At 41.2% G+C, this 17,349-nt stretch overlaps 1 protein-coding gene across 1 annotated transcript in view; it reads left to right on the plus strand.

Moving 5' to 3' along the window:
- EGFLAM (EGF-like, fibronectin type III and laminin G domains) overlaps positions 1-17,349 on the plus strand; it is a 204,470-nt gene that overhangs the window by 107,389 nt on the left and 79,732 nt on the right. Inside the window, exons 7-10 of the mRNA XM_006874680.1 lie at positions 5,750-5,865; positions 6,423-6,741; positions 9,712-9,812; positions 11,236-11,336. Of these exons, the coding sequence (XP_006874742.1) occupies positions 5,750-5,865; positions 6,423-6,741; positions 9,712-9,812; positions 11,236-11,336 (637 nt within the window). The remainder of the gene's footprint in view (positions 1-5,749; positions 5,866-6,422; positions 6,742-9,711; positions 9,813-11,235; positions 11,337-17,349) is intronic.

The following is a 17,349-nucleotide window of genomic DNA, read 5'->3' on the forward strand; positions in this document are numbered from 1 at the left end:
GTCAGAACCGACTCGACAGCACTTAACAACCACAACAAACATCTTTCTGGTATTTTCTACTTTCAGCCAAGGTCCATCTGGTGTCAACAATGATATCCCACATTCCACTTCCTCATCTGAATCCAGCTGAACTTCTGGCAGTTCTCTGTCAATGTATGATTGTAGCCATTTTTAAATTATCTTTAGCAAAATTTTACTTGTATGTGATATTAATGATGTTGTCCAATGATTTCCACATTCCATTGGATCACCTATCTTTGGAATAGGTTCAAATATGGGTCTTTTCCAGTCAGGTGGCCAGGTAGCTGTCTTCCAAATTTCTTGGCATAGATGAGTGAGTGCCTCCAGTGCCACATCAATTTGTTGAAATACTTCGATTTGTATTCCATCAATTCCCAGAGCCATGTTCTTTGCCAGTGCCTTCAGTGAACTTTATATGTCTTTCTTCAGTAACATTGGCTCTTGATTATATGTTACCTCTTGAAATGGTTGAATACTGACCATTTCTTATTGGTACAGTGACTTTGTATAGTCTTTTCCATCTTCTTTTGATGTTTTCTACATCATTCAATACTTTGCCCATAGAAACGAGACTTGAATGTTTCCTTTAGTTCCCTCAGCATGAGAAATGATGAGTATGTTCTTCCCTTTTGGCTTTCTAATACCAGGTCTTGGAACATTTCATGATATTTGACTTTGTCCTCTGGAGCTGCCCTTTGAAATTTTCTATTCAGCTCTTTTATTTCCCATTTCTTCCATTTGCTTTAGAATCTCTATACTGGATAGCAAACTTCAGAGTCTCTTCTAACATCCATTTTGGTCTTTTCCTTCTTGTCTTCCTAATGACCTTTTCTTTTTTCTATATGATTTTCTTGATGTCATCCCACAACTCTTCTGGTTTTTGATCTTTAGTGTCTAATACATCACATTTGTTCCTCAGATGATCTCTAAGTTCAGGTGGGATCTGTTCAAGTTCATATTTTGGCTCTCGTGGACATGTTTCAATTTTCTTCAACTTCAGCCTGAACTTGCATGTGAGCAATTGATCTGGTCTGGTCCACAGTCTGCCCTTGGCCTTATTTTGGCTGATAATATGGAGTTTTTCCACCATCTCTCTTTATACAGATGTAGTCAATTTGATTTCTGTGTATTCCATCTGTTGAAGTCCATGTTTATGGTTTTATGTTTTTTAAAAAGGTATTTGTAATGAAGAAGTCAGCGGTCTTGCAAAATTCTATCTTCCAATCTCCAGCATCATTTCTATCATCAAGGCCATATATTCCAACTACTGATCCTTCCTCTTTGTTTCCAGCGTTTGCATTCTATTTGCCAGTAATTATCAATACATCTTGATTACATGTTTGATCAATTTCAGACTTAAGAAGTTGGTAGAATTCTTCAATTTCATCATCATTAGCATTAGTGGTTGGTGCGTAAATTTGAATAATAGCTGTATTAACTGGTCTTCCCTGTTGTTATATGGATATTGTCCTGTCACAGACAATTTTGTACTTAAAGTAGATCTTGAAATGTTCTTTTTGATGATGAATTATTTTTTATGACTCCATTCCTCTTCAATCTGTCATTGCCTGCATAGTAAACCATGTGGTTGTCATAATTCAAAATGGCCAAGACCAGCCCATTTCAATTCATTGACAACTTTCAAATTTCTTAGATTCATAGCTTGTACATTCCATGCTCCAATTATTAATGGATATTTTCAGGTGGTTCACCTCATTTTTGAGTTGTGCCCCATCAGTAAATGAAGGTCCTGAAAGCTTTACTCCACTCGTGTCATCATGGCCAAGTCTATTCTGAAGAGGTAGTTCTTCCCACAACCTCAGGGGCTCATCTTGCAGCACTATATCTGATATTTTGGTGCTTTTCATCATGTTTCAGTGTTCATATTCTACTGCTATTTGACAGTGTTCCACTGTCATTCATAAGGTGTTCAGTGACTAAATATTTGGAAGCTTGCCATCTCTCCTTCTTCCTAGTCCATCTTAGTCAGGAAGCTCAGCTGAAACTTGTCCACCTGTTATTTTAAATACCAGTGAGATGGCTTCCAGCATCACAGCAACATGCAAGCCAGCACAGTATGACCAACTGACAGCAAACAAGTGGTAGCAGGATTATTATAAGTCTTAGAAATGTTTTATGTTAAAGACCCGCTGGTGCCTATTGTTGTTGTTAAGTGCTGTTGAGTCGATTCCAACCCATTAGCAACCCTATATAGGGTTTCCGAGGAACAGCTGGTAAGCTTGAACCACCGATCTTGCAGTTCAAATGGGTTTGCAGTCTGGCACATTAACCCACAGTGCCACACCAGGACTCCATGGTGCCTATTAGGTAGGTAATAAATACACTGCAGTTGTCATCATTAAGTGCCATTTAGTTGGTTCCAACCCACAGGGACTCTGTATAAGGTTTCGAGGAGCTTGAACTGTGGACTTTGTGGTTCAAACCGACTTTGCATCTATCACATTAACCCACAGTGCCACACAGTAGGTTTCAATAAATAAGGTGATTTGGATAAGAAAGAGGAAAAAGAGGAGTATCTGTCATTTAGACCTTTAATTCTGGACCAAAGACTGCAGAATTTGTCTTGTGGGCCTTTGGATGAACATCAAAGTTTTGTTTCGTTTTTCAATTTTTTTCCAGAAAAAAATATCAAAAGATGTAAATCTTTATAATATGCATGAGAAAGAAAATCTTGACTTTGTTTGCAACATTGGCAAGAATGTGCAGAAGGCAAGGGAAAACACTGAAGTAAAATGACCAACCTACTTAAGGTGGAAGCCATCTTTCTTCATATAAGTGTTACAGCATCGTTTCATTGAAATATGGATTCTCTCCTCTGAAATCTAACTCTGATCAGGTGAAACAGAGATGCAAATGCAGAGGGACAAAGGGACATTTAGAAGAGAGAATGTTGCAAAAAGAGAGAGGCAGGGAAAGAGACAGAAAGATACAGAGACGAACAGAGGTAAGAGAGAATGGATCTTTTAGGGCTTGTCTTTCTTTTGCATGAAAACATCTGGCACACAGCTGGGCTGGCTGGATGCAGATGACTTAAAAGAACATGCATACAGGTGTAATTCTGGTATCAGCAGGCTTGGATTTGACTGACAGGTAAAATAAAGTAAATCTGTGGGGAATTGGTGTGGAGTGGTGAGAATGCGACCTCTCCTGTTATCTCACCTCTACGAGATGCGCCTGAACATCCAAGAACAGCTTCCTGCACTTGTCTTCCCATCACCTGCTGGCAACATTTCTCTTCATGGTCCAGGAGAAGGTCTCTGGCCAATAAAGCAAGGAGCATCCTGTGCCTCTGAGACAATGCCCCTTATCTGCCTCTATACCATTTTCCTCAGCTCCATTTTCAATCTGCTGGCTGTTTTGCTTAGAGAAGGGACAGTGTATGTTTGTGAGAGAGGTGTTTGGCTTAGCGTACTCTGAAAGCAGAATATACTTAAGTTCATTTCATATTTCAACATCATTGCTTCTTTTCTTCTCAAAAATGGCCAAACACAGGATGCTTAATGGGCATCAGTAAACTCCCAAAAGTCCGTTTCCATTGTCAGAGTTGATTCTGCCCTAAAAGCTTGTGCCTATTGGGCCCCATTTCGAGCAGATAGCTAGTCCCTGCACCCGCTCAAATCCCCTGCAAGGAAGTAGGGGCACTAGGGAGCAGCAGTTTGAAAAGCTGCCACCTCTTGATGGAATACTTCCAGAGCCAAGCCTAAATCAAAGCTGTTGTGGATTAGTGGCTTTTGTGAAATGACACCTGAATACAAACGCGAACCTGACCTTCCAAAGGACAATGTACTGTGTGTTTCCTTGAAGAATCGTTTTTCTCACTCCACCTTCCAGATCTGAAAGAGTCCATTGTCCAGTTAAGATGGGTGGGAATGGTTCTCTGTAGGCTTCTATACAGTGCCCCTTTTTTTCCGGGGCCAGCCTGGGGTGATACAAATGGTTAAGTATTTGGCTGCTAGCCACAAGGTTGGAGGTTCAAGGCTACCCATAGGACCTTAGAAGAAAGGGGTTGTCAGTCTACCTCTAAAAAATCAGCCCTTGAAAACTTAGAGAACACATTTCTACTCTGCCACATATGGGGTCACCATGAGGCTAAATGACAGCAGCAGCTGGTTGACTGTTTTTTCATATTGTTTTGTTTTGTTCTGGGTATATGAGTATTTGCTGTATTATAATGTCCTTTCCTTGCTCAATTTTTTTAAAATTAATGAGCTACTTCATGCATATGCATCAAAATATCTATCTTTACATCTACATATGTTATTGTTAAGTATTATCAAGTCCTTTCCAACTCACAGCGACTTTGTATAGAGTTTCTGAAGAACGACTGGTGGGTTTGAACCACCAACCTTGTAGTTCAAATTGACCTTATGGTCCAGTGCGTATCCTACAGATTCATGTTATTGTTGTTGTTAAGTACTATCCAGTCAGTTCTGACTCAGCGACCCTACATAGCGTTTCTGAGGCTGTAAATCTAGGGGAGCAAAAAGCTGCATCTTTCTCCAGCGGAGCGGCTCGCAGGCTCCATCTACAGATCTTGTGGTTTGTAATCCAGTGCTTATCATAGGGAGCCATCTGCTTCCCACCCATATATGTGTATACAGTCCAGTGCCTATTGTACTCAACCAACGTGCTCCATATGTATATACATACATGGGGAGCTTGGTGGCTCTGAATGATAAGCACAGGACTATATATACATATATGGGTCCACAGATCGAGTCCACCACCCACTCTGTGGGAGAACAATGAGATTTTCTGCTCCTGCAAAGTTTTACAGCATTGGAAACCCTGTAAAGGGTGACTACACATCAAAATCACTTGGACTGCACTTAACATCAAAAATAACACATACATATATCGAAGTAGCCCTGGTAGCATAGTGAGATATGCATTGGGCTGCTAACCTCAAGGTCAGAAGTTCAAGTCCACCAGGCTAATTCATTGCCGAAAGATGAGACTTTCTGCTTACATAAAGATTTGCAGGGTCACTATGAGCTGGATCTGACTTGAGGCACATGACCGCCATCATCATTTGTTGTTGTTGTTAACATCATCGAGTTCATTCTGACTCATAGTGATCCTGTATCGTTGTTGTTAAGTGCCGTCGAGTCGGTTCTGACCCATAGCGACCCTGTATAAGGTTTCTTAAATGTTTCCAACTGTTTTGCTAAGGATTGACTTACACATCTAATAGCAATGTAGAAGGGCTTGCACTGACCCCATCCTTGGTAATATCTTTCATTGCTTCAATTTACATTTTTGGTCCATCTTTTCCATCTAACATGGCGGCTCTTTGTAGTTCTCAGTGGCATTTCTTAGATTATTTATAGATTGTTGTTGTTGTTGTTAAGTGCCATCGAGTCGGGTCCGACCCATAGCGACCCTGTACAGGGTTTCCGAGGGTGTAAATCTTTACGGGAGTAGAAAGCCTCATCTTTCTCCCGCGGAGCGGCTGGTAGTTTCGAACCACTGACCTTAAGGTTCGCAGCCCGATTCGTAACCACTACACTACCAGAGCTCCTTTATAGATTAGACTATCTCTTTTTCACATTTCATAGCCACTTAAGCTTCCTCTTCTTTATTGTGCTCCTTATGTATTCCCGATACATTGGGACCCGTTCAGCACAGCTCTGCACATGGCTGAGTCCGGGTTGAAAGTGGAAGGGAGGCATACAGTGACAGAGATGTGCTGTTGTTCTTTGTAAAGGCACCGAAGGGTCGGGAAGTGGCTTCTATGGACCCCGTTACATCACCGACATGGGTATCAGTGATGATGAAGATGGATTTGAAGAGGACTTAGATCTGGATGTTTCCTTTGAAGAGGTAACAAAAACCTTTGCTGTTAACCCAGACTGTTCTTTTGTTCTTGACGAATAAGGCAATTTAGTCAATGTACCATGGCCATTTGACCTAAAACTGAAATTGGCCCATTTGCTTTTAACATTGATTTATTGCCTCTGATTATTAGACTCCAGGTGATTGTAAATTAGCAGTAACTGAGTTCTAACCATGCTGATGTTGTATAGGCAAACACTGCCTGCTGGTTTCACAACCTGGCAAAAATGCATTTTGATGATCCTTCAATTGAAATTTTATAAGACCCAGTATTATAAGAAATTGAATAATGCCTTGGCAAAGCAATGCATTTTTACTAGAAATAAATCCTATAATATCAGCTTTACCACTGATTTTCTGAGTAATATTTGGAATAATCCTTGAGCCTTAAATTCTTCATCCATAAATTGAGGTCAGTAATACATCCCAGGGAATTTGTATCAAAAATGACAGTATTTTCAAGGATTAAGCATCGTTCACACATAAAGCAGTCTAATTATTATCTTCTGTGTTAATCCTGAACCCTTTTTCACTTCTGTCTTTAGGTTAAACCACTTTCTGCTACCAAAGAAGGGAATGAGAAAATTCTGGTGGAAACCAATATGACCTCTATATCTACTCCAAAGACCACATCGAGGCTTGTTGCCCCGACCTCAGCATCTCTCCCTCAGACTCCAGTGACTCCCCATGCCATCCCAGTACACAGTAAGGGGAAGGGAGGCATGGCTACAATGCCGAGGCTCTTTGACATGTCTTGTGATGAAGTCATCTGCCCTGCTGACAGCTTCTGTATCAATAACTACACCTCAGGCGGCTCACGATGCCACTGCAGCTTGGGCAAAGGTGGTGAGAGCTGCTCAGAAGGTAGGGAGAAGCACATGGTGTTGGGTTGGCCCACCGGGAGCCAGAGGCCAGCTTGATGGTCTAAACTCCACCTAGGAGTCCTGGCAGCTCCATGGTTAAGCACTTGGTTGGCAACTGAACCCACATAGTGGCTCTGTGGGAGAAAGACCTGTGATCTGCTTCCGTAGAAGATTACCCAGTCTACAACCATTGAGTTGAATCTGTAAGGCAGAGTACAAGGGCTCCATAGGCTTTCGGAGGCTGTAAATCTTTACAGCACAACTTCCTGCTTTTCCCACAGAGTAGCTGGTGGGTTTGAACCATCAACACTTGACCCACTTACCTACTGCACCACCAGGCCTCTATCTGTAAAAGACACTTGCTAGGTGCTGTTGAGACAGTTCTGACTCATAGCGACCTTAAGCACTACAGAGTGAAACACTGCCCAGACCTGCGCCATCCTCTTAAACCGATTGCTGCTGCCACTATGCTAGTCCTTCTTATTGGAGATATTCCTCTTTCTCTCTGACCCTCCACTGTCCCTAGCATGACGTCTTCTCCAGGGACTAGTCTCTCCTGATAACTTGTCCAAACTATGGGAGATGAAGTCTTGCCATCCTGGCTTTTAAGGAGAATTCTGTTAAACTATTATAAACACAGATACGTTTGTTCTTCTGGCAGTCCATAGTACTTTTAATATTCTTTTCCGACACCATAACTCAAATGCATCAATTCTTCTATGGTATTCCTTATTCATTGTCCAACTTTTGCAAGCATATGAAGTTATTGAAAAGACCCTGGCTTGGATCAGGCACACCTGAGTCCTCAAACTGACATCTTTGATCTTGAATACTTTAAAGATGTCTTGTGCAGTAGATTTACCTAATACAATATGTCCCCTGGAAAATCCACTGTGATAGTTCTATGACATGGGGTCCCTATGACTCAAAACTGACTCAGTAGCGCCTAACAGCTTCAAAATCCCTTTCTAAAATAAGTTTATTCTTCCATGTGTTTATTCTTCCAGAAGTTTATTCTAGCACCATGGAAAATCACACTTCTAATTAGATATCAGTCTTATTCCTATGTGTACCAAACTCATAATACTTCTTAAACATCATTATATCATCCCTACAACTATCTGGCCGACTGATTGGAAGAGATCCATATTTGTGCCCATTCCAAAGAGAGGTGACGCAACAGAATGCGGAAATCATCGGACAACCTCTTTGATATCTCAAGCGAATAAAGTTTTGCTAAAGGTAATACAGAAACGGCTACAATCATACACTGACAGAGAACTTCCAGAGGTTCAAGCTGGATTCAGAAGAGGCCGTGGAACGAGAGATATCATTGCTGATGTCCGATGGATCTTGGCTGAAAGCAGAGAATACCAGAAGGATGTTTACCTATGCTTTATTGACTACACAAAGGCTTTCAATTGTGTGGATCATGACAAGCAATGGACAACATTGAGAAATATGAGTATTCCAGAACACTTAATTGTACTTTTGAGAAATCTGTACCTAGAACAAGAAGCAGTTGTTCGAACAGAGCATGGGAACACTGAATGTTTTAAAATTGGGAAAGGTGTGCGACAAGATTGTATTCTTTCACCATACTTATTCAAGGAGCTCTGGTAGCATAGTGGTTACGAATCGGGCTGCAAATCGCAAGGTCAGCAGTTCGATTTCCAGCTGTTTCGCAGGAGAAAGAGGAGGCTTTCTGCTCCCGTAAAGATTTACAGCCTCAGAAACCCTGTTCAGGGTCACTATGGGTCAGAACAACTCGACGGCACTTAACAACAAATTCAACCTGTATACTGAGCAAATAAATACGAGAAACTGGATTCTATGAAGAAAAATGTGGCATCAGGATTGGAGGAAGACTCATTAACAACCTGCGATATGCCGATGATACAACCTTGCTTGCTGAAAGTGAAGAGGACTTGAAACATTTACTTATGAAGATCAAAGAGCAGAGATGTCAGCTTGAGGACTAAGGTGCGCCTGACCCAAGCCATGGTATTTTCAATAACCTCATATGGATGCAAAAACTGGACAGTGAATAAGGAAGATCGTAGAAGAATTGATGCCTTTGAATTGTGGTGTTGGAGGAGAATACTGAAGGTGCCATGGACTGCCAAAAGAACCAATAGATCTGGTTTGGAAGAAGTGCAGCCAGAGTGCTCCTTGGAGGCCAGGATGGCTAAGCTTCATCTCTCATATTTTGGACATATTGTCCAGAGGGAAAAGTCGCTGGAAAAGGATGTCATGCTGGGTAAGGTGGATGGTCAGAGAAAAAGAGGAAGACCCCCAATGAGATGGATTGGCCAGGTGGCATCATTGATGAACTCGTGTGGCAGCGGTAGTGAGGTTGGCCCAAGATCGGACATTGTTTCATTCTGCTGTGCATGGGGTCTCTATGAGTCGGTTCTGACTCGATGGCACTTGACGACAACAACATCACCTTGGAGAAGTGGGCTTTATGCATCCTGGTACTGTAGAATAAGAACTGTGCTGCTAACCACAGGGTTGGCAGTTCAAGCCCACCAGGTGTTCCTTGGAAACCCTATGTAAGGTCACTATGTGTCAGAATCAACTTGATGGTACGTAACAACAAAGCAGCAGCACAGAAAAAAAAAAAAAAAAAAAGTCAGCTGAAACATGTCTGAAGGGTTAAAACTGATAATAATTGAACCAAATTATATTATTTAAAAGTACGCTAGAAAGAGGGTATCACTGGTAATGAAGTCAGAGATTTCTTTTAGAGACGCAGTCTTCAAGAATCCTATGTCTTCCTAATAATTTCAGAAGCTCAGTGTCTCCAAGAATGTGAAGAGTAGGTATAAATAGCAGAGGAGAGAGCAAACTAGGTTTTACAGATCATCGTGGCATTTCACAATGTGTGTATTGATTTTTGCTTTTGAAAATATGAAGAAAAAAAGCAGCATTCTTTTGTGTTTGTCTTTTCTTTGTTTCTTTGTTTCAGATATTGCTATACAGTATCCTCAGTTCTTTGGCCATTCCTATGCAACCTTTGAACCTCTGAAGAACTCCTATAAGGCATTTCAAATTGCTCTTGAATTTAGGGTAAGAGATGACTAGACGTTTAACGAGTGCTTATTAGACATTGACTAAGGGAGGGAGAGAATTAGCAGGGAGGATGAGTATGACCCAGAGTCAGCCCTTAACTCAGTTCACAAGACAGCAGGAGTGAGGAGTATAATTCACACACTCAAGGAGCCAGCAGAGGGCAGTGGATATGAGGTATGGAAGTGACTGAGTCCTAGGGTGTCGCTGTAGGATAAACACTGAACGACAAGGTCAGTGGTTCAAACACACCAGCCACTCCTTAGAAACCCTATAGAGAGTTGCTACGAGTCAGAACTGACTTGATAGCACTTTACAACAATAAACAGCATGACTGACGTAAAGGTTCCACTGAGAACATTAGGATCTGAGTAGTGTTGTTCTTGATAATGACTCTTCCTAGGCCAGGGTATCAGAAGAAATCATGAATTCTCCATTCCAGAACCCTTTTTCAAGGGAGTTCATACTCGGTCCTCATTGCATGACTGTAAATGAACTAATGGGGGGAAAAAAACATAAAAACAACCCTGAAATAGAGTGAGACCTTCATAGGTGCTCCCTGACATGAATCAGCACCAGGTCTGAAATCAGTCAGCGCCTTTAGGTTAAGATGTTTTGTTTGGTTGGGGGTCTCAGACAACTCAAAAAAGTTTGGAAATCTGGAAGGAAGTCTATTTTGAGGTCACGGCCACAGTGTTGAATGTCCAAGAGATGATCTGCCCCAACATAAGGCAGCCAGCACGGCCGAAAACCATGCCAATCTATGAGCTTGACTCTGTACATCCCTGTTCTTCTGATCGGACTGGTGGTGATATTGGTTACGTGCCACAGGGTCGGTTGTGACTCATAGCGACCTGCATAGGATTTCCAAGACGGTAAATCTTTGTGGGATCAGAAAGGCTCATCTTTCTCCCATGGAGCGACTGGTAGATTCAAACTAATGACCTGCCCAGCTCAGAATCCACTACACTACCAGAGCTCAAATTCACATGATTTCCCAGAGAGAGGGAATAGAAAAGAATACTTCCTGCTGGGGGTGAAGGAATGCTCTTTGATGAGAAGACAAGTTGATGAACATGAGTACCATCTTCAGACAATGATGATGGTCTTTGCACCATATGGATTTCCAGAAGTTCTGCAGGTAAAGCCACAAAGTCAAACAAACAGCTGGTCAACTACGGGGCCACCTGCCCCTCATTGCCACTTCTCTAAAACGATTTTGATTGTAGCCATCTGTTTATTGGAAATGAACTGGCTCTAGGTACCTGGGAATTCCTTGGCATCCATGCTTTTTCCCATTTGGAAATGTGACTGCATTGAGCAGGGGGGTGTTCAAGTTTTGTATTTATGAGTATTTCCAGATGGCGCTTTATGAGCAAAGAGGAGTTTGTTGTTCATGTGACTCTTGTTTGTATAATAACAGGCAGAGGCGGAGAATGGCTTACTGCTCTACTGTGGGGAGAGTGAGCACGGAACGGGGGATTTCATGTCGCTGGCCATCATCAGGCGTGCACTCCAGTTCAGGTAATTCCTGTCAGAGCCCATGGGTGTTTCAGACTATTCTCCATTTTATTTTACACTGTGAATAAAATATATACAGGATGGATGTCTCTAGATCAAGGAACAAGGTGAGTACAGAGAATGTGGACCCATTTACTAACTACTGGAGTAGCAGTATATAGTGTATACTTGACCAGTGGAACCTCATAACCACACAGTAAGCAATCCTTGGGTAGCACAAATAGGTAGGTGCTGAGTTAGCTAAAAGGTTGGTGATCTTTATCTGTTGACAGTCATCTCAGAAGAAAGGCTTAGTGATCTGCCTTTGAAAGATCACAGCCATGAAAACCCTGTGAAGCAGCTCTTCCTTCAGCACATGGGATTGCCATGGGTTAGAATCAACTCAATTCAATGGCAACTGATAGAAAAATGATCATTTATTCAGCAGCAAATTTTTCTACAGGGTCTGCCATATGCTATACACTACTCTAGGTGCTAGGGATGGCAGCATTGAGCCAAAGAGATAGGGTCTCTATTCTCCTGGAATTTTGGTGAATATGGTGAAATTGGGGCTGGGATCTTCTCCTTGTCTTCCTGTGGAAAATAGGACTGAAAATCATGGAGGGCAAACCCCTGTCTTTATCTCCTCTTGAGAGTGTCATAAATGGTTTGGCTCTTCTCCTCTGTCTTGGTCAGTATTTTCAAAGCCAGGGTTGTATGGTGGTGCGAGCATTTTAATGACCTTCATGGACTTTGTTGGTGCTGGTGGTGGTATTGAGTTGATTTCAGCAGAAGCAACTCTATGGGACAGAATAGAACTTGGTAACATAGTTGGTCAGACTAAAAGAGGAAGACTCCCTCTGAGATGGATTGGTACAGGGGTATTAATAGCAGACTTAAACGTAACAACTATTGTAAGGATGAAGCAGGACCAGGCAGTGTTTCTTTCCATTGTGCATAGGGTTGCTCTGAGTTGGAACCAATCTGATGGCGCCTGACAGCAACAACAGCATAGCGTTTCTATGAGCCTGAACCAACTAGATGGCAATGTGGTTTTAAGTCATTTAATCCTCCCCATCTTTTCTAGGCTGTAAGCTTTATGGGAGCAGATCACCAGGCCTTTATCCTGAAGAGTAGCTGGGTGGGTTAAGCTGCCATCCTTTTCAGTAGCAGACATGAAGTTAACCATTGTACTGCCAGGGTGGAGGTGTAGGAAGTACCTAATTGAGAACACCCAATCAATATCAGCCTGTCCTTCTCCACAGTACATTGATGGCATCATTCACCCTCTCTAGCCTTCAACAAATCAGTTAACCTCCCCAAGTCTGTCTGTCATTATAAGATTAAATGAGTTTAAAACACATTGCCATCTAGTTGATTCTGATTCATAACAATACTATGTTGGTGTTGGTGGTACTAGCAAATCGGTTCCAACTCATAGCAACCTTGTGCACACCAGAAAGAAATACTGCCCGATCCTGTGCCATCCCCAAACTGTTGTTCCGTTGGAGCCCGCTATTGCTGCCACTGTGCTAGTCCATCTCATTGGGAGTCTTCCTCTTTTTCACTGACCCTCCACTTCACCAAGCATGATGTCCTTCTCCAGGAACTGGTCCCTCCTGATAACATTTCCAAAGTAGGAGAAACTTCTAAATAGCATTCTGGTTATACTTCTTACAACACAGATTTGTTTGTTCTTCTGGCGGTGCATGGTACTTTTAATATTCTTCTCCAACATCAAAACTCAAATGCATCAATTCTATGGTATTTCTTATTCACTGTCCAAATTTCACATGCATATGAGACTATTGGGTCAGACACACCATAGTCCTCAAACCGATATCTTTGTTCTTGAACAGTTTAAAGAGTCTTGTGAAAAAGATTTGCCTAATCCAATGCAGCATTTAATTTCTTGACTGCCTGCTTCCATGAGTATTGGTTGTGGATCCAAGTAAAATGAAGTCTGATAACTTCAATCTTTTCTCCATTTATCAAGTTGTTATTTACTGATCCGTTGTGAGGGGTTTTATTTTCTTTATACTGAAGTGCAACCAACATTGAAGGCTGTGGTCATTGAGTAAGTGTTTTAAGTCCTCTTCACTTCCAGCAAGCAAAGTTGTATCATCTGCATATTTTAGCTTGCAGATGAGTCTTCTTCCAATCCTGAAGCCACATTCTTCTTCATATAATCCAGCTCCTTGAATTAGTTGTTCATCATACAGATTGAATAAGTATGGTGAAAGAATACAATCCGGGCGCACACCTTTCCTGATTTTAAACCATTCAGTATACCTTGTTCTGTTTGGATGACTCCTTTTTGGTCTATGTATCGATTCCTCATGAACACAATTAAGTATTCGAGAATACCCAGTATTTGAAATGCTATTCATAACTTGTCATGATTCACACAATTGAAAGTCTTTGCATAGTCAATAAAGCACAAGTAAACATCTTTCTGATATTTTCTGTTGTCGGCCAAGATCCATCTGACATCAGCAATGATAACCCTAGTTCCACTTCCTCTTCTGAATTCAGCTTAGATTACTGGCAGTTCCCTATCAATGTACTGCTGTAGCTGTTTGGTTTTTTTAAATTATCTTTAGCAAAATTTAACTTACATGTGATATTAATGATATTGTTCAATGAATTCCACATTCCATTGTGTGACCTCTCTTTGGAATGGAAACAAATATGGATCTCATCCAATCAGGTGGCTTCCAAATTTCTAGACGAGTGAGCACCTCCAGTGCTTCATCAGTTCGTTGAAAGATTTCACTTTTTATTACGTCATTTCCTAGAACCTTGATTTTAACCAGTACCTTTAGTGCAGCTTGGACTTCTGCCTTAAGTTTCATCGGTTTCTTAATTACATGCTACCTCTTAAAATGGTTGAATATTTTGGTACAGTGACTATATATACTTTCATCTTCTTTTGATGCTTTCTGCATCATTCAATATTTTTCCCATGTTGTTGCTGTTGTTAAGTGCCGTCAAGTTGATTCTGACTCATAGTGAATCTGTAGAATGTTTCCAAGGAGTGGAATACTTCAATATTTCAAGTCAAGGCTTGAATTTTTCTTCAGTTCTCTCATCTTGAGAAATGATGAGCGTCTTTTTCTGTTTTGGTTTTCTAACTTGTCTTTGTACGTTTCATTATAATATTTGACTTGTCTTCTCGAGCTGCCCTTTGAGATTTTCTGCTCAGCTCTTTTACTTCCTCATTTCTTTCATTACTTTTAGCATCTCTACACTAAAGAGCAAGTTTCAGAATCTCTTCTGTCATCCATTTTGGTCATTTCTTCCTTTCCTTTCTTTTTAATGACTGTTTGCTTTCTTCCTGTATGATGTTCTTGATGTCATCCCACAACTCTTCTGGTCTTTGGTCATTAGTGTCTAACACATCAAATCTATTCTTAAGATAGCCTCTAAATTCAGGTGGGCTATGTTCAAGTTCATGTTTTGGCTTTCACAGACTTTTAAAATTTTCTTCAGCTTCAACCTGAATTTATATATGAACACTTGATGGTCTCTTCCACCATCAGCTTTGTTTTGACTCATGATATTTGAACTTTTCTACCACTCTTCCCACAGATGTAGTCAGTTTGATTTCTGTGTATTCTTCTGGTGAGGTCCATGTCGATAGTCATCCTTTATGTTATTTAAAAAAGGTATTTGTCACAAAGAAGTCATTGGTGTTGCAAAATTCTTGCCATGCAATCTCCACCATCGTGTCCATCACCAAGAGCAGATTCTCCAACTACTGATCCTCTATTGTTCAAATTTTTGTATTCCCATCATCATTAATGATCAATACATCTTGATTGAATGTTTGATCAATTTCAGACTGAAGAAATTGGTAGATTTTTTCCATTTCATCATACTGGCTTTAGTGGTTGGTGCATAAATTTGAATAATAATGGTAATTACTGATCTTTCTTATTAATATGTGGGTGTTAACCTATCACAGATAGCATTGTACTTCAAGTTAGTTTATTTATTTGTGTTAATTTATTGTGGATTGAGTGATAGTTTACATGGGAGAGCATCAGCTTTACATACATCTTATCTTATTTTGTTTCATTGCAATGATTTCAATCCCCTCCATGCATCATCATTCAAAAGCGCTTGCTTCCAATCCCTCTGTATTTTTAATTTTATTTATTTTGGATGTACACCGAAAGGCACCAGCACACAGCCCCTCTCTAGACTCCCGAGTCTAGAGTCCCCAGCCTCTCCATCTCTCCATGCCATTATCTCTGCCTCTGTCTCTGGCGTTGCTGCTTCTCTCAATAGGGTCCCACACTCAGCTCTTCTCCCTTGATGGTCCCAGGGTCCTCTGCTCCAGAACTGCAAGATCAACCACTATCCTCCTTTTGTTACAAAATGTCTGCCTTGACATTTGCAACATTCACAGTCACTCCTAATAGCAATTATTCACTATTGAACCATAAGAGTCTTATCCCCATCTCCTTTCACCAGTGCTGTCTAGACAGGTTGGAAACCACTCAGTGGAGATCCTATCTTCCCCCGCACCCTCTGGAACTAAGCTCCCTCTTGAAAACTTGTAAGGCGGTCACTTCATGCTTTCGTAGTACCCCCACCCCCATTTTGGGTAGACAGTGTGTAAGTTGCCCGTCCCTCTCAACCCTGTGTGCAGAGGGGGTGGGAATGATCTTTGCTATAAAAATATGTTCCCTCTTTTAAGCTACTACATCCATAAGTATGGGTCAAGATCATCAAATTGTAGTGGATTACTTTTTTTTTTTCTTCCTCTTTCTTCCTTTAGTCGAGTTCTGATCCTTCAACCATTGAAGCTATGTCAAATGGGTACTATCTGCAAGTATGGGTGTTCTTGTACATCTCCCCTCACTTCATATAAGCTGAATGCTTCACTATCCACTCTAGTCCTCTGTGGCTCAAGAGTCCCCAGGTCTCGCTATACTACTGGCCAACCAGGTTGCAATCCAGGTTGACAGGAGCCTATTGAATGTGGTCGAACGTAACTCACAGCTTCATTGCTGTTTTTCCCCCCACTTCCGCTTATTGGTAGACCAACGTGGTCATCAGGGTTACATGCCTGCTTGTGTATTCCCTTTGAGTTTGTCTTGGAAGGGGGTTTGCCCTGAGGGGACTTAATTGATTGCATTTGATGATTCCCAGGTGAAAACTTGCTTGTTCTTTTAAATAGTCAATCAGTTTCCCATTATTGTTTTGTATTGTTTTTCCTGCTGGTCTTTCTTTAAAGAAGCATCTTCTGTTCTTCTAGCTGCTCCAGGATGGTCTGCTTGTCTTTTCAAGTGGAAATTTCCCACCTCAGAATATTCTGGATGGGGATCAGGATTCCACCTAAGGTCTTATGCAATGCAATGGCTCTGCAGAAAGCCTCTTCAAGATAGTTTTGAAATGCTATTTTTGATAATGAATGCAACAGGATTCTTCTTCAATTTGTCATTTCCTGCATAGTAAACCATAGGATTGTCAGATTCAAAATGGCCAATTAATGAGTCCATTTTATTCCTAAGATAATGATGTTTACGTGCTCCATTTCATTTTTGACAGCTTCTAATTTTTCTACTTTGTACATTCAATTGTCTCTTATTAATGGATATTGGCAGCTCTTTCTCTTCCTTTTTTAGTTATTTCACATAAACCCTGAAAGATTTACTCCATTTGCATCATCATGGTCAACTCTTTTCCCTAGTCTTACTTTGAGTGCCAACCTGGGGTGCTCATCTTCTGGCACTATATCTGACAATATTCTGGTTGTTGTTGTTGTTGTTGTTGTCAGGTGCCATTGAGTCTGAACCGACTCATCGCGATCCCATGCACAGCAGAACGAAACAATGTCCGATTCTGGGCCAACCTCACTACTGCCACCATACTCGATGCCATCAGTGATGGCACCTGGCTGATCCATCTCATTGGGGGTCTTCCTCTTTTTCTCTGACTCTCCATCTTACCCAGCATGACATCCTTTTCCAGCTACTGTTCCCTCCTTACAATATGTCCAAAGTATGAGAGATGAAGCTTAGCCATC

This window comes from Chrysochloris asiatica, unplaced genomic scaffold (genome assembly GCF_000296735.1).
Source record: "Chrysochloris asiatica unplaced genomic scaffold, ChrAsi1.0 scaffold00293, whole genome shotgun sequence".
NCBI lineage: Eukaryota > Metazoa > Chordata > Mammalia > Afrosoricida > Chrysochloridae > Chrysochloris > Chrysochloris asiatica.